This window comes from Hyperolius riggenbachi, chromosome 9 (genome assembly GCF_040937935.1).
Source record: "Hyperolius riggenbachi isolate aHypRig1 chromosome 9, aHypRig1.pri, whole genome shotgun sequence".
Lineage (NCBI taxonomy): Eukaryota > Metazoa > Chordata > Amphibia > Anura > Hyperoliidae > Hyperolius > Hyperolius riggenbachi.
The window spans coordinates 292,869,814-292,892,411 of NC_090654.1; the positions used below are offsets into that span (position 1 = coordinate 292,869,814).

General features: G+C 48.2%; 1 protein-coding gene across 1 annotated transcript in view; it reads left to right on the plus strand.

Annotated features, from left to right (window-relative positions):
* NID2 (nidogen 2) overlaps positions 1 to 22,598 on the plus strand; it is a 121,622-nt gene that overhangs the window by 24,530 nt on the left and 74,494 nt on the right. The window contains exon 2 of the mRNA XM_068254761.1: positions 11,844 to 12,146. Within this exon, the coding sequence (XP_068110862.1) occupies positions 11,844 to 12,146 (303 nt within the window). The remainder of the gene's footprint in view (positions 1 to 11,843; positions 12,147 to 22,598) is intronic.

A 22,598-nucleotide genomic window follows, 5' to 3' on the forward strand; every position in this document is an offset into this window, starting at 1 on the left:
TGCGTCAGAGAGCATTAGGATAAACATGTAAATGTATGGATTTGGCCATGTCGTTAGCATGGCTGTGGGGTGGTGGATGGGCGTCGCCGTGCGTCTCGGCGGGTGAATTCCATTCCTGAGGGGACAATCTGTGCTGCGCTTCTCCCCCATACACAATGAGACTCTTATGCTGTAATGGAATCACTGGCTGGGCAGATAGTGGGCTTGTATTACCGGCTGGAAGTGGAATTTCTTGTCATGGAAAAAGGGCACAGTTGTTGCATGACAGATAGGCGGCGGGGAAGGGGGGGTCATACGCGGCCGGGACACAAGGGAACGCTGTAATGTGGACAGATTGTTGTCATGAGGGCTGGCTGTCCTCGTTGAATTCCAGAACCCTCCGCGGCATGCTGCTGCCAGAGTGACTCGCCTCGTTTCATTCAGACGCTGGATCAAAGATAGGCGACCGCCTTCTGAGGAAAGCTGGTGCCCGGTCGTTAGAGGCTCCTGTGTGTCCACAGCTTCAGTCTATTGGTCAATTATTGTTTACAGCTGTTTCCAACTGCCAAAAAAGCAAGCCTCCTCTCCTTCCAGTGACATCGCCTATCAGCAGTAAAAATGTCACCATGTGATAAATGTCAGAGTGTAAATCAGGGAGAGGAAATATTTTACAATGGGCAAACACTGACTAAATCATTTATACATAATTATTGTAAAAATGAAGCACTTTTTTTAGTACATTATTTCCACTGGAGTTCCTCTTTAACCTCCTTTTATTATTATTATTATTATTATTTATTTATTTATAAAGCGCCAACATATTCCGTGGCGCTGTACAATGTAAGAAAACAAACAAGGGATACATAATGATACAGACAATGATATACATGGAAATATGAACACTGATACAAGATACAGCACTGCTGATTACAATTTGATTTAACAGGATGACTAAAATGTATAAATTTCTAACAGTGTGCAAGCAATTGAATTAATAACATTCCATGACACAAAAGGGTGAGAGCCCTGCCCTTGCGAGCTTACAATCTGAAGGAATGGGGTGGAAACAAGAGGTGGGGGAAGTATACAGTATATGTACAGGCAGCTCAGCTCGGGGTAACCTGCGTAGGAGAATTTCTCAGGCCCCGCTGGGCCGATTTTCTAAAAAAAATGTTCCTGCACGCAGCTAGCACTTTGCTAGCTGCGTGCAGTTCCCGATCGCCGCTGCTTGCCGCCGATTCACCGCTACCCGCCGCGCCGCCCCCCCCCCCCTCCAGACCCCTTGCGCAGCCTGGCCAATCAGTGCCAGGCAGCGCTGAGGGATGGATCGGGATTCCCTATGACGTCGGTGACGTCATCCCGCCCGGTCGCCATGGCGACCAGGGAAGCCCAGCAGGAAATCCCGTTCTGAACGGGATTTTCTGCTTACTCTGATCGCCAAAGGCGATCGGAGTGGATAGGGGGATGCCGCTTGTCAGCGGCTATCATGTAGCGAGCCCTGGGCTCGCTACATGATTTAAAATTTTTTTATTTTTTTTTAAAGTGCTGCGCTGCCCCCTTGCCGCCAGAATTGGAACGGCAAGGGGGTTAAAGGACAACTGAGGTGAGATGTATATGGAGGCTGTCATATGTATTTCCTGTTAAAAAAAATACCAGTTGCCTGGCAGCCTTGCTGATCTCTTTGGCTGCAGTAGTGTCTGAATAACAAGGAAAACAAGCATACAGCTAATCTTGTCAGATCTGACAATAATGTCAGAAACATCTGATCTGCTGCATGCTTGTTCAGGGGCTATGGCTGAAAGTATTAGAGGCAGAGAATCAGCAGGACGGCCAGGAAACTGGTATTGTTTAAAAGGAAATAAATATGGCAGCCTCCATATCCCTCTCACTACAACTCAAATTATTGGCAATCCCAGAAAGCACTATGCCAGTGAAAGTGTATGCAGGTGGAAGCACAGGGCGTTTGGCCAAATCGCAATCTTGGCCAATTGTGCTTTAATGTAAGGTATAGGAGTTCTGCAAAATCGCTTTTGATTCGCTGTACAAAAGTGACTTAACAGCGACTTTGTGGGCGATTTTAATTCCGTTTTCCAAGGTCTGTGACTGCCGATTTCCAGCACCTAGCCCCGCCCCCTTGCTCAAAAGATCATCGCCGCTTCTCTGTTTGGAGATAAAGAAGCCACGATGACCTTATGTGTTTGGGGGCGTGGCTACGCGCCAGATGCCGGCAGGTTTATAACCACAGGAGACCCGGTGATTTAGGCTGCTTACACACAGGGATGTTACAGGCGCACGTTAGTGCAGCCAGTAACGCTCTCCCAACGCACAGCAATGTAACACAAGTGGGCTGTTCACACTGCCCACGTTGCGTTACATTGTAGCGCAGCAAAGTACTGCATGCTGTGCGTTCTATGTGGCTAAGCCTCGTTAGAGTGTGCGCACATGCTCAGTCATGTTGGGGAGGAGCGGAGAGCGGCCAGGCACATGGCTAATTAATATTCACTGCACTCAGTGACGTGCAGTGTTTACTTCCTGGAGCGGCCGCTCTGTGCGGCGATTGGCCTGCGGGACCACGTGATGCCGCATGCGCACAAGAGTGCGCATCACGGCATCACGGACGCCAGAGTGAGCTGCACAACGCGGCTCACTCCAACGTCCACACCAGAGAGCACCAGGTGTTGCGTTAGGGGCACGTTATGTGCCCTATAACGTCCCCTAAACGCAACGTCCTGGTGTATAACTAGCCTTAACGCAGGATAAAGAATAAATGTAAATCAGAAGCTCTGTACAATTGCTGGCAGTAGATTGTACAGAGCTTCCAATCGCCTTAAAGAGACTCTGTAACAAAATGTTCAGCCTTATTTCTTCTATCCTTTAAGTTCCTATACCTGTTCTAATGTGGTCTGTGTTACTGCAGCCTTTTCTAGTTGCACTGTCTCTGTAATATATCTAATCTTCTTTTCTTTGTCAAGCTTTGTCGACCCAGAGAGGAATGTGCTGCCTCTGCAGTGATAGGGAGAAGTCTGTGTGTGTGCTTTGTTTATCCCTCACAGACAGGTCTCTGCTCCCAGTTTTAGCTTGTCTCTGAGGGGGAAGGGAGCTGCCCATGCTGAGAAACTGTGAAAATAGAATCCCGGACTGGAGTGCAGATAATTCTGTAATAAAAACTTTTAGTATACTGTAACATGATATACATAAACAAACATCACTTCCTGGTTAGCGGCCATGTTTTTTTGTTTGTAAACACTGCGTAAAACTGGCGATTAAATGCCAGGATCACGACGGGGAGCGGCGAAAACGGCAAAGAGGGATCCAGGAGGGGAACTTTAGCCTAAACAAACATACTGTCATTAAGTTACATTAGTTATGTTAATTAAAATAGGTAATATAATCTCTTACCCACCCTGTTTTAAAAGAACAGGCAAATGTTTGATTCCATGAGAGCAGCCATCTTTTTGGTTGAAATGAGGTGACAGGGAGCATGCGACACAGTTCCAACTGTCCTGTGTGCTGATCACCCCTCCCAGTTGCTAGGCAACGTGAATAACAACATAGGAAATCCCATCATGCTTTGCACAGCATCAGGGAAAAAAAAGCCCGGGCAGTTTTCTTTGATGGGTGGAGCTTAGCTAAAAATGCAGCTAAAAATGATGCTTTGGTAAGAAAAACAAAGTTCTGATGCTGTGAAACTGTTAAAGAAACACCAAGCCTTTTCAGTGCTGCTGAGTAGATTTTTAGTCCGGAGGTTCACTTTAAGTAGAATACTAACCTGATGACGCAGTAAGATGGATCCCAGCGACGTCCCCGACGACAAGCATTCCCCCGAACCGTTTTCCTGCTTGGTGGGTACACGCGACGCACTCTACGGGTGCGAACAGGAAGTCAAGCGATCGTGGTACTTTGTGCAGAGTAGTCGGGGATCTTAAAGATCTGATCTGCAGTGAGAGTTATCGCTGTGCACTGCCAAACGTTGTTTGCGTAATCACCAGTCTGTGCCCATGTCGCAAGATAGCGGAAACCATCGCTCGACGCTCAAACAAATGCCGGTTGTTGGAAAAATTGCTGTGGAAATTGCGTAGAGGGTACTGCTCTTTAGAGACAGAGGATCAGGGGAACAGCCAGGCAACTGGTATTGTTTAAAAAGGAAATAAATATGGCAGCCTTCATATCCCTTAATTTCAGATGCCTTTAAGCGGACCCTACAAACTCCCTGTAATGTACTGTGTAATATAAAGACCCCCTGTGATGTGCTGGGTAATATAAAGACCCCCTGTGATGCGCTGTATAATATAAAGACCCCCCTGTAATGTACGGTGTAATATAAAGGCCCCCTGTAATGTACGGTGTAATATAAAGGCCCCCTGTAATGTGCTGTGTAATATAAAGACCCCCTGTAATGTACTGTGTAATATAAAGGCCCCCTGTAATGTACGGTGTAATATAAAGGCCCCCTGTAATGTACGGTGTAATATAAAGGCCCCCTGTGATGTGCTGGGTAATATAAAGACCCCCTGTGATGCGCTGTGTAATATAAAGACCCCCATGTAATGTACGGTGTAATATAAAGGCCCCCTGTAATGTACGGTGTAATATAAAGGCCCCCTGTAATGTACGGTGTAATATAAAGGCCCCCTGTAATGTACGGTGTAATATAAAGACCCCCTGTGATGTGCTGTGCAATATAAAGGCCCCCTGTAATGTACGGTGTAATATAAAGGCCCCCTCTAATGTACGGTGTAATATAAAGGCCCCCTGTGATGTGCTGTGCAATATAAAGGCCCCCTGTAATGTACTGTGTAATATAAAGGCCCCCTGTGATGTGTTGTGTAATATAAAGACCCCCTGTGATGTGCTGTGTAATATAAAGACCCCCTGTGATATGCTGTGTAATATAAAGACCCCCTGTGATATGCTGTGTAATATAAAGACCCCCTGTAATGTACTGTGTAATATAAAGACCCCCTCTAATGTACGGTGTAATATAAAGACCCCATGTTATGTACGGTGTAATATAAAGACCCCCATGTAATGTACGGTGTAATATAAAGGCCCCCTGTAATGTACGGTGTAATATAAAGGCCCCCTGTGATGTGCTGTGTAATATAAAGACCCCCTGTGATGTGCTGTGTAATATAAAGACCCCCTGTAATGTACGGTGTAATATAAAGGCCCCTCTAATGTACGGTGTAATATAAAGACCCCATGTGATGTCCTGTGTAATATAAAGACCCCCTGTAATGTACGGTGTAATATAAAGACCCCCTGTGATGTCCTGTGTAATATAAAGACCCCCTGTAATGTACTGTGTAATATAAAGACCCCTCTAATGTACGGTGTAATATAAAGACCCCATGTGATGTGCTGTGTAATATAAAGGCCCCCTGTGATGTGCTGTGTAATATAAAGACCCCCTGTAATGTACTGTGTAATATAAAGGCCCCCTGTCATGTGCTGTGTAATATAAATACCCCCTGTGATGTGCTGTGCAATATAAAGACCCCCTGTGATGTGCTGTGCAATATAAAGACCCCCTGTGATGTGCTGTGCAATATAAAGACCCCCTGTGATGTGCTGTGTAATATAAAGACCCCCTGTAATGTACGGTGTAATATAAAGGCCCCCTGTAATGTGCTGTGTAATATAAATACCCCCTGTGATGTGCTGTGCAATATAAAGACCCCTGTAATGTACTGTGTAATATAAAGGCCCCCTGTAATGTACTGTGTAATATAAAGACCCCTGTAATGTACTGTGTAATATAAAGACCCCCTGTGATGTGCTGTGCAATATAAAGACCCCCTGTGATGTGCTGTGTAATATAAAGGCCCCCTGTAATGTGCTGTGTAATATAAAGACCCCCTGTAATGTGCTGTGTAATATAAAGACCCCCTGTAATGTGCTGTGTAATATAAAGACCCCCTGTAATGTACTGTGTAATATAAAGGCCCCCTGTAATGTACTGTGTAATATAAAGGCCCCCTGTGATGCGCTGTGTAATATAAAGACCCCCTGTGATGCGCTGTGTAATATAAAGACCCCCTGTGATGCGCTGTGTAATATAAAGACCCCCATGTGATGCGCTGTGTAATATAAAGGCCCCCTGTAATGTGCTGTGTAATATAAAGACCCCCTGTGATGTGCTGTGTAATAAAAAGACCCCCTGTGATGTGCTGTGTAATATAAAGACCCCCTGTGATGTGCTGTGTAATATAAAGACCCCCTGTAATGTACTGTGTAATATAAAGACCCCCTGTGATGTGCTGTGTAATATAAAGACCCCCTGTGATGTGCTGTGTAATATAAAGACCCCCTGTAATGTACTGTGTAATATAAAGACCCCCTGTGATGTGCTGTGTAATATAAAGACCCCCTGTGATGTGCTGTGTAATATAAAGACCCCCTGTGATGTGCTGTGTAATATAAAGGCCCCCTGTGATGTGCTGTGTAATATAAAGGCCCCCTGTAATGTGCTGTGTAATATAAAGACCCCCTGTAATGTACTGTGTAATATAAAGGCCCCCTGTGATGTACAGTGTATTATAAAGACCCCCTGTGATGCGCTGTGTAATATAAAGACCCGCTGTGATGCGCTGTGTAATATAAAGACCCCCTGTGATGCGCTGTGTAATATAAAGACCCCCTGTGATGTGCTGTGTAATATAGAGGCCCCCATGTGATGTGCTGTGTAATATAAAGACCCCCTGTGATGTGCTGTGTAATATAAAGGCCCCCTGTAATGTGCTGTGTAATATAAAGACCCCCTGTAATGTGCTGTGTAATATAAAGACCCCCTGTAATGTACTGTGTAATATAAAGGCCCCCTGTGATGTACAGTGTATTATAAAGACCCCCTGTGATGCGCTGTGTAATATAAAGACCCGCTGTGATGCGCTGTGTAATATAAAGACCCCCTGTGATGCGCTGTGTAATATAAAGACCCCCTGTGATGTGCTGTGTAATATAAAGGCCCCCTGTGATGTGCTGTGTAATATAAAGACCCCCTGTAATGTGCTGTGTAATATAAAGACCCCCTGTGATGTGCTGTGTAATATAAAGACATCCTGTGATGCGCTGTGTAATATAAAGAGTCCCTGTGACGTGCTGTGTAATATAAAGACCCCCTGTGATATGCTGTGTAATATAAAGAGTCCCTGTGACGTGCTGTGTAATATGTTGCTGTAGTGCAGCAGTGATGGGGTCTCTGGTTCGGAGAGTTCTGGAGGGCTCCACACATTTCCAGGGGGTGTGACTGTCTCCAGCTGACTTGCAGAAGGTTCTTTTGGCATGAAACTAGAGTACAGTCTGTCCTCTCAGGGGCACCGCGCTCTGAGCCCCTCGCTAATCGCTGTAACAACATCTGGGGTTTTCTGCTTCAAGACTTTTTCACAACAACTTTTCAGCCTTAAAGAGGGCTTCCGGACTAAACGGAGAAACTTCTGCAGCATCGAATAGCAGAGCTTCTAGCATAGCTCCCTGCTGGGCCTTTTCCAGAGGGACAGTCCTTCTTTGGGAACCCTGTCCCTCTTTCTTCCTCATGTGTCCCTCTTTCAGGACTGAGATCTGTGTAAATCTATGTATATTTCTCCTGAAAATGTTTTCAGATTGACTCTAAACTTCATTCTCACCCTTTAAATCCATATATGGCCTGGAAACTGCTACAAAACGCAAATCTCTAGCGATGTTTTTAATTAGCGTGTTGTAAGCGAAATCATGAGCGATTTCTGGTGATTTTAGTAGCGATTTTTAAAAGTGTAAGCTTTTTACCTGCGATTGTGATAGCGATTAGCGATTTTAATTCAGATTGGTCCATTCAAATTATTATCATTTTTTTTACAGTTTGCAGTAATTTAAAATCGCACACAAATCGCTATGTGTAGTGCCAGCGCGTATATACCTTACATTGAGGAACAAAAGCTCCCTCAATGCTGCATGTTCTACGATTAGGATTTTGCTAATCGCAGTCGCTACTGTAGAATTTGTTACATTTATTTCCATTGGCAGAGCGTTTAGGGAAATGGCGAGTGATTTAAAGCGCACCCTAAACGTTCAAAAAAAAGCGCTCAAGTGAGTTCCAGCCCTATTTCTTACATTTTATTAGTAAAACTAATTATGAAAAAAAGGACCAGTGTGGTTTGAATGATAAAACTGCATCTTTTGCTTATGAATTATTTGTGATATGAGTGACCAGGGGTGTGGCGGGCCACGGCGATAGGTGTGGCAGGGGCGTGTCTTAAAGTGTTTTGCTTTCTTAAAGGACAGCTGTAGTGAGAAGAATATGGAGGCTGCCATATTTATTTCCTGTTAAACAATACCAGTTGCCTGACAGCCCTGCTGATCTGTTTGGCTGCAGTAGTGTCTGAATCACACCAGAAACAAGCATGCAGCTAATCTTGTCAGATCTGACATAATGTCAGAAACACCTGATCTGCTGCATGCTTGTTCAGGGGCTATAGATAAAAGTATTAGAGGCAGAGGATCAGCAGGGTAACCAGGCAGCTGGTATTGCTTAAACTGAAATAAATATGGCAGCCTCCACATACCTCTCACTTTAGGTTTCCTTTTAACTCAAAAATTTGTGAGGTAAGCTTCTAGATCTCTAGCCTATGAGGCTTTTTTTTATAACCTTTCTGCATTGCATTGAGGATTACTGCTCCGCCCCCTCAGCAATGATGGGTCAGGAGGGTGTGGCCTGCCTCTTCAGGGTCCAGAGTCTTCCATCTTCTTAGGTAAGTATCTATTTTGGGTTTTGTATTTCTGTCTCAGGCGCACTTGAAGTGAGAAGACTTGATTTGGCTGCTCATTGCATGTTTTCCAGTCACACAGATAACTCTACTTGTGTGGAAAGTACAGGGCTCGTTTCCACTATCGCGAATCTGCATGCGTCCAACGCATGCAGATTCGCACATGTAATGCAAGTGGGTGGGCCTGTTTCCACTGTAGCGTTGTTGAGGTGCGTTTTTTTCAGCGTTTAAAAAACGCACAAAAGAGCCAACGAATTCGCCTGCGAGTGGAATGCATGCGAATCGCCGCTAATGTATTTAATAGGGAATTCGCACGCGGCTATGGTATGCGAATTTTCATGCGAATTCGCATGCGAATTCGCATAGGTACCAATGTAACTTCAAACAGGCAGTGACATGGTTAAATTCGCATATACCCTCACCTATGCGAATTCGCATGCGAATTCGCGGCAAAAAACGCAATAGTGGAAACGAGCCCTCAAAGAAGACCCGAACTGAGAAGGGTATGGATTTTTCCTTTTAAAATAATACCAGTTGCCCGACTCTCCTGCTGATCCTGTGTCTCTAATACTTTTAGCCACAGCCCCTCAACAAGCATGCAGATCAGGTGCTCTCAGACTGGATTAGCTGCATGCTTGTTTCAGATTCAGCCACTACTGTAGCCAAAGAGATCAGCAGGACTGCCAGGCAACTGGTATTGTTTAAAAGGAAAAATCCTTATCCCTCTCAGTTAAGGTTTCCTTTAAAGAAGACCCGAACTGAAAATTAAAAGTTATAATAAACATACACAGGTCCTACTTACCTCCCGTATAGTCTACTCATCAATCTTTCTCCTTATGCATCCTGTTTGTCCGCTGATCAACTGATCAATGGAATTCTCTGTCCTACATTTTTAAAATGACCATTACCCCATAACAGCTTCCTGTTCACTGTAAGGGCTTCTTCACACCTAGATTGGTTTTTTTTGTTTTTTTTTAAATGCTGGTGATTTCAGAAATCGCCTTAAAAGCGCTTGTGTAATGGTTCCCTATTAGAGTGTTCATAGGGAACCGATCCCCAAAGCGCTGCCTGTACCATTTTTTGGGTGATTTGCCTATAATGCGCTTGAGAAAGCGCTTTTATATAGCGATTTCCCGAGCGCTTTCATGAATAAATACATTGTATTGATTTATTTCCGGGTGAAAGAGTTCATTCCCTGACTGACGTCAAGAAGTGAAAAAAAAATCCCTCTGCAAAAGCGCTTAGTGCTTAGAAAGCGTAGGGAAATACGATTTTAAAAAATCGCCATAAATTGCTGAGCACTTGAAATAGCGCTGTCGATTTATAATGTGAACAAGGCCTCTAACTGTAATATTGCCCACTTGAACCATAGGGAAACATGGACATTACCTTACTCATCAGCTGTCCTTTCAGTTATAATTGACAGCAACTGATATATAACTGACAACAATGATATTTTTCAGTTCTGACAAAATCTTGTCAGAACTGGAAGGAGTCTTTGTTAGAAGAAAATGTTGAGCTTCTGAGAGGAACTGACGGCGAGGTAAGTATGTTATATTCATTTGCTAACATCATGTGCTTATTTTAAATAATTTGACTCAGTTCAGGTTCTCTTTAAACACTTCACATGCCATTCGTGAGGTGACGATAAGCGGGAGGCGTGGAAACGCTTTTAGTGCGCTCTTCTTATGATCCCCAGATGTATGCGCTGCTGTCCGCGACCTGGCATTATCCGCGGTATGCATGTAACGCACACAACAGCTGTGTGACCTCAATAGCAGAGCAGCTCTGGGAATCGTCCATCATCTGGTAATCCTCTCACCGATCACATCCAGCTGTGGCCATCTGAAGGGTACCTGTCACCAGCGTGCAGCCAGGAAGGGGTTATTGAGCCTGTTGCTGCTTGCATTGCATACAACCGACCCCAGATGTCAGAGAAACGGTTTCTACGTTGTTTAGTATCGACTGTTTTGTGATTTCAATATTTAATAATACAGATCATCTTTTAAAGTGACACTGCAGCGAAAAAAACGTATGATATAATGAACTGTACGTGTAGTACGGATAATTCATAGAACGTTAGTAGCAAAGAAAAGCGTCTCATGTTTTTATTTTCAGTTATATAGCTTTATTCATAGCATTGCATCATTATGTCATATTTACAGTTTACAAACCACACTCTGTATTTTAAACTATGAAACAGAGCAGACATAATGACCCTTTCAAATTCCCTGCAGTAAAAATCTTATCTGAAGCTGGCTGTCACTGTTTCTTTGAAGTATAAGTGCCTCAGAAAACAGCACTGTAGCCGACTAAACTGGAGAGCTTAGAGCAGCTTTTTTACATAGATAACAAGTGAAGTTTCTTAACTCTTCCTGTACTGGAAACAATATGAGTCTCATATCTGTGCTACTAATGTCCTATTTCTTAGCTGTACTACACATACAATTCATTATATCACAAGTTTATTTTCACTTCAGATTCTCTTTAAAAAGCAAAGGAATAGCTTCTTTATCAGACATCGCCCCTCCCTTTTCATTGTTGTCCATTTTATATTGTGTTTTTACCATGAAGTTTCGTTGAACTGAAGTATTATTGGTAACTTATGGCTTTTTAAAATAAGTGTTGTTGTTGTTACAGAAAAATATATTGTTCTGTTTATCAAATTTGTCAAAATGCAGGTTTTTTTTAAAGGGTTAAAGTGGAGCTGAACTCTTGCTCAGGACAGAAGGAAAACGTGCAGAAATGCACCCTGTATGTTTTTAGAGAGTTTAGCCTGTGTAATTCCCTCTCATCTGTGACTAATCTTAAATTGTAATCTGATCTCTCACCTGTGTCACATGACTGCCACGGCAGAGATGGCAGATAAGCTCATTTGAAAGCACAGGCTGTTAACAATATGTCTGCTTCCATGAATCGGGAAGTAAACTGGGTAAATTTATTTTAGGATTTGTATCAGCTGTAACAAAGAAATGTTTTTTTTTTTTTTTGTTTAAAGGTTATTATGCTATTTTGTATCTTTCAGAGCAGAGAGGAGATTCTGAGTTTAGTTTTGCTTTAAAGATAAGCAGCTTATGGTCGGTTCGCGATTAACCAGTTTCGTGATCTTCCTTTTGTCTCCAGGTCGGGACCAACGGCATCATCTCCCCCCAGGACTTCCCCGTGGAGACGCAGTACGTGGACGACGGCTTTCCCACGGACTTCCCTGCGATCGCGCCATTCCTGTCTGACATAGACACGAGTAACAGGAAAGGAAACATTTACTACCGACAGGACACTTCCCCCGAGATCCTCAGCACTGCGGCCCGCCATGTCGAGAGAGGATTCCCACAAGCGGCCTTCTCTCCCACCAACGTCTTCCTGGCGACATGGGACAAGGTGGGGCCGTACGAGAAGGACACGCCCCACACAGATCCCTCCAATAAGGTGAGTCCATCAATGTGCAATGGCCAATCAGAGATTATACTGACTGTAGGCAAATCTGTGCAGCTTGGAAATAGACCAATCAGATATATCAACTGCTACTGTGATGGTCCAATTCCAAGCCACATACAGAATCAGGGCATCTCATTGGTTCTCCCCAGCCATGACATCACAAGCACACCTGCCTTGACTATTACCAAGTGTACCAGTCACTCTACGCAAGTTATATTTAGGGCAGAGCTGGAAGAGGGAGTGCAAATGAGTCTAAAACCGAAGTCGCCTTGCGTTACTGATTGTAACCCCGCTTCAAAATGCTGGCAAGTCATTGCCACCGCTTACTGTAAGAAATATTGTATATATGCTCGGATAAGCCCTCCCACACATAAGCCGACACCCACTGTTCCACTTCCAGGGCATGAGGAATATGCGCTCGTGATTGCGCTTCTGTCTTTGCAGAAGCTCCTCCCTACTGGGCATGTGCAGACCTTACTCGCACATGCCCAGTATGGAGAAGCTTGTACTGAGATGGCGGGAGTGCAATCGTAAAGTAGTAGAGGGTTCCAGGCAATAGCAGTGACAGCTATGTTGCTGTCACAGTCACTAGTGAGCAGCGGACTGGCTTTAGACTAGTCCATCTCCTCATGGGGGATTCTTAGGTATTTATTAACTATTCTAAGATCAGCTTTTGAGTACTTGCTGTAAGTGACAGCAGCATAGGATAAAGGTAATGTACAGCTGTGCTTGGTGGGTCAGCTGCTCCTCCAGTGTAGTACGACCCGAGACCCAGAGGTTTCCTAGAGTGAGACCTGCAAGTCTGACTCAGTCTTACTCACAGCCACAGTAGAGGCAAAACACTTAAAGCATTTGGGTGACAGAGGAAGTGTTATTTTTACCACCCATTGAAGGAATCCTTCCTTCCCAGTGACCCTCTCTGCACACAAGAAAACACTCTCATGTTGACTCAGCTGTTACTATCCTCTCTCCTCTTACATCTCTATATCCTCTTAAGTGTGTTTGTCCACTTCAGTCCTCTTGACAAGCTTCAAGTGCTTTGGTAACTGTATACGGCCCTCTTGAGTTCCCAGCATGCTCTGCTCCCCCATCTTGTTCCCACATGTACAGTCCCGCTGAATGTGGCCTGACCCCCTGAGTGATCTTCCTGCCATGTTTCTAAGCTCATTAGACATTTTCCTACATGTGTTACTCAGAGCAATTATACCCCCTACAGGGATCAAGTGCACAATCTCTAGCTGGGGCAAACAGGACCTATAATGACAGATCTTAACTTTATTTGTTCAAGAACCCCCCCCCCTTCCTTCCCACAAACTCATTAAAAGAAGCCTTGATGGCCTCAGGAACTGCAGGAGTTCCTCACCAGAAAATGGTCTGAGGACGGTTGTTTAAATAAAACAGGCTTGCAAATGATTTTTTTATGGCAACGTTTAGAGTTAACGTGAGATGGAGACAGCTGCGTCCGCGATGACGAGGTCAGAGTGGCCTCTTGTGGTTTTCTGCCACATATGGAAGTCATCCCCGTACTTCATGTAGTGTGTTGCTAAGCGGCGACTCGTCCAGATTGTCACCGAGCTGCGATGGTGGAATGTCGGATGGGCGGGACAGGAGGATTTTACTACTCAACTTAGACTGAGATTGTTGTGTAACGGTTGCCAGAGGTGGCTCTAGTACAATCGGATTGGCTGAGCCTCACTGTCTTATGCCTGGTACACATGATGAGATTTTCTGGCAGTTTTACTCTCAGATCGATTATTTACAACATGTCCGACCCGACTTCTGATTTTTGTTTTCCGTTCGAATCTATACAAAATTGATAATATTGTCTCCCCTGCTGGAGGCCCCCGGTGAGGCAGCTCAGGCCCTGGGCATTGTCTGTCCTGCTGGAGGCCTCCCGGTGAGGCAGCTCGGGCCCTGGGCATTGTCTGTTCTGCTGGAGGCCTCCCGGTGAGGCTGCTCGGGCCCTGGGCATTGTCTGTCCTGCTGGAGGCCTCCCGGTAAGGCAGCTCGGGCCCTGGGCATTGTCTGTCCTGTTGGAGGCCCCCGGTGAGGCAGCTCGGGCCCTGGGCATTGTGTGTCCTGCTGGAGGCCCCCGGTTAGGCTGCTCGGGCCCTGGGCATTGTCTGTCCTGCTGGAGGCCCCCCGGTTAGGCTGCTCGGGCCCTGGGCATTGTCTGTCCTGCTGGAGGCCCCCCGGTTAGGCTGCTCGGGCCCTGGGCCATTGTCTGGTATGCTGGAGGCCTCCAGGTGAGGCAGCTCGGGCCCTGGGCCATTGTGTGTCCTGCTGGAGGCCTCCCGGTGAGGCAGCTCTGGGCCTGGGCCATTGTGTGTCCTGCTGGGGGCCTCCCGGTGAGGCTGCTCGGGCCCTGGGCCATTGTGTGTCCTGCTGGAGGCCTCCTAGTGAGGCAGCTCGGGCCCTGGGCCATTGTCTGGCATGCTGGAGGCCTCCCGGTGAGGCAGCTCGGGCCCTGAGCATTGTCTGTCCTGCTGGAGGTCTCCTGGTGAGGCAGCTCGGGCCCTGGGCATTGTCTGTCCTGCTGGAGGCCTCCCGGTGAGGCAGCTCGGGCCCTGGGCATTGTCTGTTCTGCTGGAGGTCTCCCGGTGAGGCAGCTCGGGCCCTGGGCATTGTCTGTTCTGCTGGAGGCCTCACGGTGAGGCAGCTCGGGCCCTGGGCATTGTCTGTCCTGCTGGAGGCCTCCCGGTGAGGCAGCTCGGGCCCTGGGCATTGTCTGTCCTGCTGGAGGCCTCCTGGGGAGGCAGCTCGGGCCCTTGGCCATTGTCTGTCCAGCTGGAGGCCTCCTGGTGAGGCAGCTTGGGCCCTGGGCCATTGTCTGATATGCTGGAGGCCTCCCGGTGAGGCAGGTCGGGCCCTGAGCATTGTCTGTCCTGCTGGAGGTCTCCCGGTGAGGCAGCTCGGGCCCTTGGCCATTGTTTGTCCTGCTGGAGGCCTCCCGGTGAGGCAGCTCAGGCCCTGAGCATTGTCTGTCCTGCTGGAGGCCTCCTGGTGAGGCAGCTCGGGCCCTGAGGATTGTCTGTCCTGCTGGAGGCCTCCCGGTGAGGCAGCTCGGGCCCTGGGCATTGTCTGTCCTGCTGGAGGCCTCCCGGTGAGGCAGCTCGGGCCCTGGGCATTGTCTGTCCTGCTGGAGGCCTCCCGGTGAGGCAGCTCTGGCCCTGGGCATTGTCTGTCCTGCTGGAGGCCCCCGGTGAGGCAGCTCGAGCCCTGGGCATTGTCTGTCCTGCTGGAGGCCTCCCGGTGAGGCAGCTCGGGCCCTGAGCATTGTCTGTCCTGCAGAGGCCTCCCGGTGAGGCAGCTCGGGCCCTGGGCATTGTCTGTACTGCTGGAGGCCTCCCGGTGAGGCAGCTCGGGCCCTGGGCATTGTCTGTCCTGCTGGAGGCCTCCCGGTGAGGGAGCTCTGGCCCTGGGCATTGTCTGTCCTGCTGGAGGCCTCCCGGTGAGGCAGCTCGGGCCCTGGCTATTGTCTGTCCTGCTAGAGGCCTCCCGGTGAGGCAGCTCGGGCCCTGGGCCATTGTTTGTCCTGCAGGAGGCCTCCCGGTGAGGCAGCTCGGGCCCTGAGCATTGTCTGTCCTGCTGGAGGCCTCCCGGTGAGGCAGCTCGGGCCCTGGGCATTGTCTGTCCTGCAGGAGGCCTCCTGGTGAGGCAGCTCAGGCCCTGAGCATTGTCTGTCCTGCTGGAGGCCTCCCGGTGAGGCAGCTCGGGCCCTGAGCCATTGTCTGTCCTGCTGGAGGCCTCCCGGTGAGGCAGCTCGGGCCATGGGCATTGTCTGTCCTGCTGGAGGCCTCCCGGTGAGGCAGCTCAGGCCCTGAGCATTGTCTGTCCTGCTGGAGGCCTCCTGGTGAGGCAGCTCGGGCCCTGGGCATTGTCTGTCCTGCTGGAGGCCTCCCGGTGAGGCAGCTGGGGCCCTGGGCATTGTCTGTCCTGCTGGAGGCCTCCCGGTGAGGGAGCTCTGGCCCTGGGCATTGTCTGTCCTGCTGGAGGCCTCCCGGTGAGGCAGCTCGGGCCCTGAGCATTGTCTGTGCTGCAGGAGGCCTCCTGGTGAGGCAGCTCAGGCCCTGAGCATTGTCTGTCCGGCTGGATGCCTCCCGGTGAGGCTGCTCGGGCCCTGGGCCATTGTTTGTCCTGCTGGAGGCCTCCCGGTGCGGCAGCTCGGGCCCTGGGCATTGTCTGTCCTGCTGGAGGCCTCCCGGTGAGGCAGCTCGGGCCCTGGGCATTGTCTGTCCTGCTGGAGGCCTCCCGGTGAGGCAGCTCGGGCCCTGAGCCATTGTCTGTCCTGCTGGAGGCCCCCGGTGAGGCAGCTCGGACCCTGGGCATTGTTTGTCCTGCTGGAGGCCTCCCGGTGAGGCAGCTCGGTCCCTGGGCATTGTTTGTCCTGCTGGAGGCCCCCGGTGAGGCAGCTCGGGCCCTGGGCATTGTCTGTCCTGCTGGAGGCCTCCCAGTGAGGCGGCTCGGGCCCTGGGCATTGTCTGTCCTGCTGGAGGCCTCCCAGTGAGGCGGCTCGGGCCCTGGGCATTGTCTGTCCTGCTGGAGGCCCCCGGTGAGGCAGCTCGGGCCCTGGGCATTGTTTGTCCTGCTGGAGGCCTCCCGGTTAGCCTCGCTTTGATCCTTTGTGTGAGGTGGCAGGCCGCAACTCCTCGCTGGTTCTGGAATAGCGCTGCTAATGAGGAAGGAGGCGGCCCTCGCTTCGCAGTTTGATTAAAATGAACGTTTCCAGGAAGGATTCTGGCAGAGGCCCACGTCTGGCCCCGGACCAGCCCATCTCCAGGCCTGCCAATTCAGGGATGCCGCTGAGAACTTCTCTGCTGAGGTTGCCAGAAGCCCAGGACCCCCTCCCTCTGCCCACAACTATTTACTGCCACTCAAAGAGAACCTGTCATGCAAACTCCAGAGAAACATGAGGCTTGTAGGTTCAGTGTTTGTCTTTTTTGATAGAAGCCTAAAGTGAGAGTGGTATGGAGGCTGACATATATAATTTTATACAATGTTCTGCTGATCCTCTGCCTCTAATAATACATTTAAGGTGGCCATTCACGATACAATAAAATGATCCAATTTGATGGCAATTCGATAAAAAATGATCGGTTGTGCCGAAAAAATTGAAAGCTTTTTTTAAAAATTCAAGCAAGAAGTCCGATCGGATTTTCGTTTTTTTTTTTATCAAAAAAGTTAGTCAATCAGGAGTGTTTGATTTTTCTGATCAATTTTTATGAAAATTGAATGGTGTAAAGGGGCCCATACACCTAACGATTTTCCTGCTGATATACAGCAGATTCGATCACTGTGATCGAATCTGCTGTGAAATCGCTGCACAAAAGCAAACAATTGATTTTCGTCCGAAATCAATCATTCCCGTCGAGCCGTCCGTGCGGAAGATTTTGCTCGATCGCTGGCAGATCGGGAGCGCGTCGATAGCGGCGTTCGAATGCCCGATGACCTACGCAATACAGCGGCAATACATTACCTGGTCCGGCCGGCGCGAGTCCTCCTGGTCACCACTGTCTCTTCTCTGCTGGGTTCCGGATTCCGGACCGACTGGCTTCACTTCCTGTCTCGGCAGGAAGTTTAAACAGTAGAGCACCACCACAGATTGTGAATGGTTTTATGCTGCAATCGATTCACAATCTGTTTGCAGTAAAGGTGGCCATACGATCCCTCTCTGATCAGATTCGGTCAGAGAGGGATCTATCTGTTGGTCGAATCTGATGGCAAATCGACCTGTGTATGGCTACCCTAAGGTGAACTGCCAATTTCCTTATACATACTCCCAAGCAATATTCTCAGCGTTTTCAATCCTTTTTTTTTTTTACGCTTATATTTGAGGAAAAGTTGAACATGTGTGGTACATTGGTCAGATTTTTTTAAATGTTACAACTAATCAGAAAGATTGGTTGTAAATATTATATTGAAAACTAACTAAAACATGTATTGTGTGTAGCTAGCCATAGCACCTGAACAAGCATGCAACAGATCAGTTGCTCTGACTGGAGTGTGACTGAATTAGCTGTATGCTTGTTTCAGGTGTGTGATTCAGACACTACTGCAGCCAGATAGATGAGCAAGGCTGCCAGGCTACTGCTATTGTTTAAAGAGACACTGAAGCGGAAAAAAAATTGTGATATTATGATTTGTATGTGTAGCACAGCTTAGAAATAAAACATTAAGATCAGATACATCAGTGTAATTGTTTCCAGTACAGGAAGACTTAAGAAACTCCAGTTGTTATCTCTATGCAAAAAAGCCATTAATCTCTACGACTTTCAAAGTGGTGGAGAGGGCTGTCTTCTGACTTTTATTCTCTCAACTTAACTGTTTATTATCTCAAGTGAACAGTTTTCTTTTTCTCTGCCAGAGGAGAGGTCATTAGTTCACAGACTGCTCTGAAATAATCATTTTGAATGCTGAGTGTTGTGTAATCTGCACATATTAGAGAATGATGCAATGTTAGAAAAAACACTATATACCTCAAAATAAAAATATGAGAATATTTTCTTTGCTGCTAATCTTCAAGTAATTATTCATAGTACACAACCAATTCATTATATCATATACTGTATTTTTTTTCGCTTCAGTGTCTCTTTAAAAGGCAATAAATATAACCGCCTCCCTATCCCTCTCACTTTAGGTGTCTTTTAGGCTTTGGGTTTTTGTTCTTTCCTTTTTGTCTGAAGTGGTTTCCTTATTCTGTGCAGGCAGTTTGTGTCTAAGCTTTGTGAGTAGCCGAGATATCTCTCTATGAAGCCAGGTACAGGCGTGCAGCATTTTCCTGCAGAAGGGATTGTTTGCAGGGCCGGATTTACCATAAGGCATGTAGGCACGTGCCTACAGGCGCCTGATGATGGGAAGTCGGCTCCACTCCCCTCCACAAGTGTCTCCCTCCCACCTTAACTATGCAGAGTCCCAAGCAAGTGTAAATGCGAGCATATTCAGCAGAGTCTCAGCATTTCACTGACCAGATTTCCCTTTAGCTCTAGCTACCTAAAAGTGAGGATAGCTCCGGCTGTCTAATACTAAAGGGCACCTGTGGCTACCTACAAGGGGCATGGGAACTAAGGGAGAAGTGACAGCTGGGCCAGCAAGCATACTGGTGTCGTTCAGCAGGGGTTTGTCAGTTCATGGAGGGCGGAGTCTATGGTGCCAGGACATCTGTGCCTATAGGCTCCTGTGATGTAAATCCAGCCCTGCATGCATGGAGGGCGGAGTCTAGGGCGCCAGGACATCTGTGCCTATAGGCTCCTGTGATGTAAATCCAGGCCTGCATGCATGGAGGTCGGAGTCTAGGGCGCCAGGACATCTGTGCCTATAGGCTCCTGTGATGTAAATCTGGGCCTGCATGCATGGAGGGCGGAGTCTAGGGTGCCAGGACATCTGTGCCTATAGGCTCCTGTGAGGTAAGTCTGGGCCTGCATGCATGGTGGGCGGAGTCTAGGGTGCCAGGACATCTGTGCCTATAGTCTCCTGTGATGTAAATCCTGGCCTGCATGCATGGAGGGCGGAGTCTAGGGTGCCAGGACATCTGTGCCTATAGGCTCCTGTGATGTAAATCTGGGCCTGCATGCATGGAGGGCGGAGTCTAGAGTGCCAGGACATCTGTGCCTATAGGCTCCTGTGATGTAAATCCGGGCCTGCATGCATGGAGGGCGGAGTCTAGGGTGCCAGGACATCTGTGCCTATAGGCTCCTATGATGTAAATCCGGGCCTGCATGCATGGAGGGCGGAGTCTAGGGTGCCAGGACATCTGTGCCTATAGGCTCCTGTGATGTAAATCCGGGCCTGCATGCATGGAGGGCGGAGTCTAGGGTGCTAGGACATCTGTGCCTATAGGCTCCTGTGATGTAAATCCAGGCCTGCATGCATGGAGGGCGGAGTCTAGGGTGCCAGGACATCTGTGCCTATAGGCTCCTGTGATGTAAATCCAGGCCTGCATGCATGGAGGGCGGAGTCTAGGGTGCCAGGACATCTGTGCCTATAGGCTCCTGTGATGTAAATCCAGGCCTGCAGGCATGGAGGGCGGAGTCTAGGGCGCCAGGACATCTGTGCCTATTGGCTCCTGCGATGTAAATCCAGGCCTGATTGTGATTGTTTCAGGTGACAGTCTGCTAACAGGTAGTGACAGTTGTCCACATGCAGCTTGGCTAAGCAGAACGTACAATAAATTGGAGAGGGCAGGGGGAGAGCCGGGATGGCCCGGGACAAATGGATTAAAGGCCGGAGTCACATTAAACGGATAAAAAACGATTCCGTTTTCAAACAGATCAGCTTGTTACGTTGGGCATCAGTTTTTAATCTGTGTTTTCCGTGGCCACCCGCTCGGTATACCGGATGCCGTCACATTCTCCCGCGCAGCGGACTGGGAAGGCGGAGCCAGCGGTGGAGGAATGCGAATCCAACGGCGAGCTGTTGGCAACGCAAAACGGAACTGAAAACAGATAATAAACTGATGCCCAACGTAACAAACTGATCTGTTGGAAACTGACAATGGATCAGTTTTTTTTATCCATTCAGCGTGAACCCGGCCTTAAAGCGGACCGGAACTCTGAACTTTCTGCTCTAAAGGTTGTTATGCTGTTGCTTATCTTGTACAGAAAAAACATTTATTTGTTACAGCTGATACAAACCATGCAATAAATCTGTAGTGAGTCTACTTCCTGCTTTCATGGAAGCAGACAAAGGGTTAACATCCTGTGCTTACAAAATAGCTGCTTTGTTGTGGAAGAGGACATTCCTGAGCTGACACAGCTGAGAGATCAAATTACACTGGAGATTAGTCACAGATGAGAGGGAATTAGACAGGCTAATGTCTCTATATACATACAGGGTGCATTCCTCTTTGCTTTCCTTCTGCCCTGTGCAAGAGTTCAGCTCCACTTTAATCTATTTTTCTGGGGCCTCATTTTATATCACATTCTCTTTACAGCACCTCCCCCTCCCTACCAGCCCACACTTTAAGGATTAACATCCAGTTGTCCTTTAATTAAAGGGATGAAGGGAGAGAACTGCTGGGAATCCTCTCTGTACGATTATTTATTAACTGGGTAATTACAGGCCAGCCAAGGGGAACAGAGTGTCACCGGTGACCTGCAGTCTGGTCACATGAGTGGAGCGGGAGATGAAGAGGCAGCCAGGCCGGTGATGTGTCTGATGGTGCTGCCTAGATGCTGCCTTTCTCACTGAGTGAGGGCTGATTCACACCGACGCTTGGTGGCGTTTACCGCTAAGCGTTCGGGACTCATCGGCTACACGTTTCCATTCAAGTGAACGGGAGCGTTTAGCATCGCGCGGTTACCAGCGATTAATGTCGATTGCGCAAACGCGGCATACCAATCCCGTTTTACCGCGTCGTTTCAGCCGGCTCTAGGGTCGCCTGGCTGCCGTGTCCCCTTACGGGGACGACAATCGCTGATTGCGACGTGAAGCCGACAATCGCCGTACCGCCGCCCCTGAACGAGACGTCACAGGACGACGCAGCTTTCAGCCGCCGGAAGCCGACAGACGTCGGTGTGAACCAGTCCTTACACGTATGCTCACTATAATCCCCCTGAAATATCTCTGCAGCCACACCGCGATCACTGCTCTGCATGCTGGTTCCGGGGCTGGAGGTAGGAGTGACAGTGTTACGTCTGATTGTGCTGCCTGGAAACTGCCTTCCTCAATGAGTATCACGCAGGCCCAGTATTATTCCCTCGACATATCTCCGCTTCCACACCTTCTACGCTCTCCTCAATTTTCAGGGAAGAGAGGGGATCTACCAAACTACCTCTGTGCCAAATTGCAGCCCCCGGTCCCCTCGAGTTCCAGAGATAGGCTAGATAAAGCTATCTTGTGAATCAGCAGGACTTGGGGGCTGGAATTTGGCACAAAGGTAGTTCGGGGGATCTTCTTTCTACTCTGAAAATTTGGGGGGTGTAGGAAGTGTGGCTGCAGAGATATTTAGGGTGTGCAGGAGAGGTGGGCGCACAAGATCACACTACGCATGCGGGGCAGCGCAGATTTACAGGCAGCGCGACCACACACAACACCGGCACAGACCCTGCTGCTAGAGTTACAATTTACTGCACCTGGGCAGCATCTTCACACAAGGCCACTTCCTGTCCCTGGAGACCACCTAATTTAAAGGACACCTGAAGTGAGAGTGATAGGGAGGCTGTCATATTTATTTATTTTTAAGCAATACCAGTTGCCTGGCTGTCCTGCTGATCCTCTGCCTCTAATACTATTAGCCATAGCCCCTGATCAAGCATGCAGCATATCAGGTGTTTCTGACATTATTGCTAGATCGGACAAGATTAGCTGCATGCTTGTTTCTGGTGTGATTCAACTGCAGTCAAATAGATCAGCAGGACAGCCAGGCAACTGATATTGTTTAGAAGGAAATAAATATGGCAGCCTCCATATCTCTTGTCCAAACTTGCTTTTATCAGCCCCACAAAC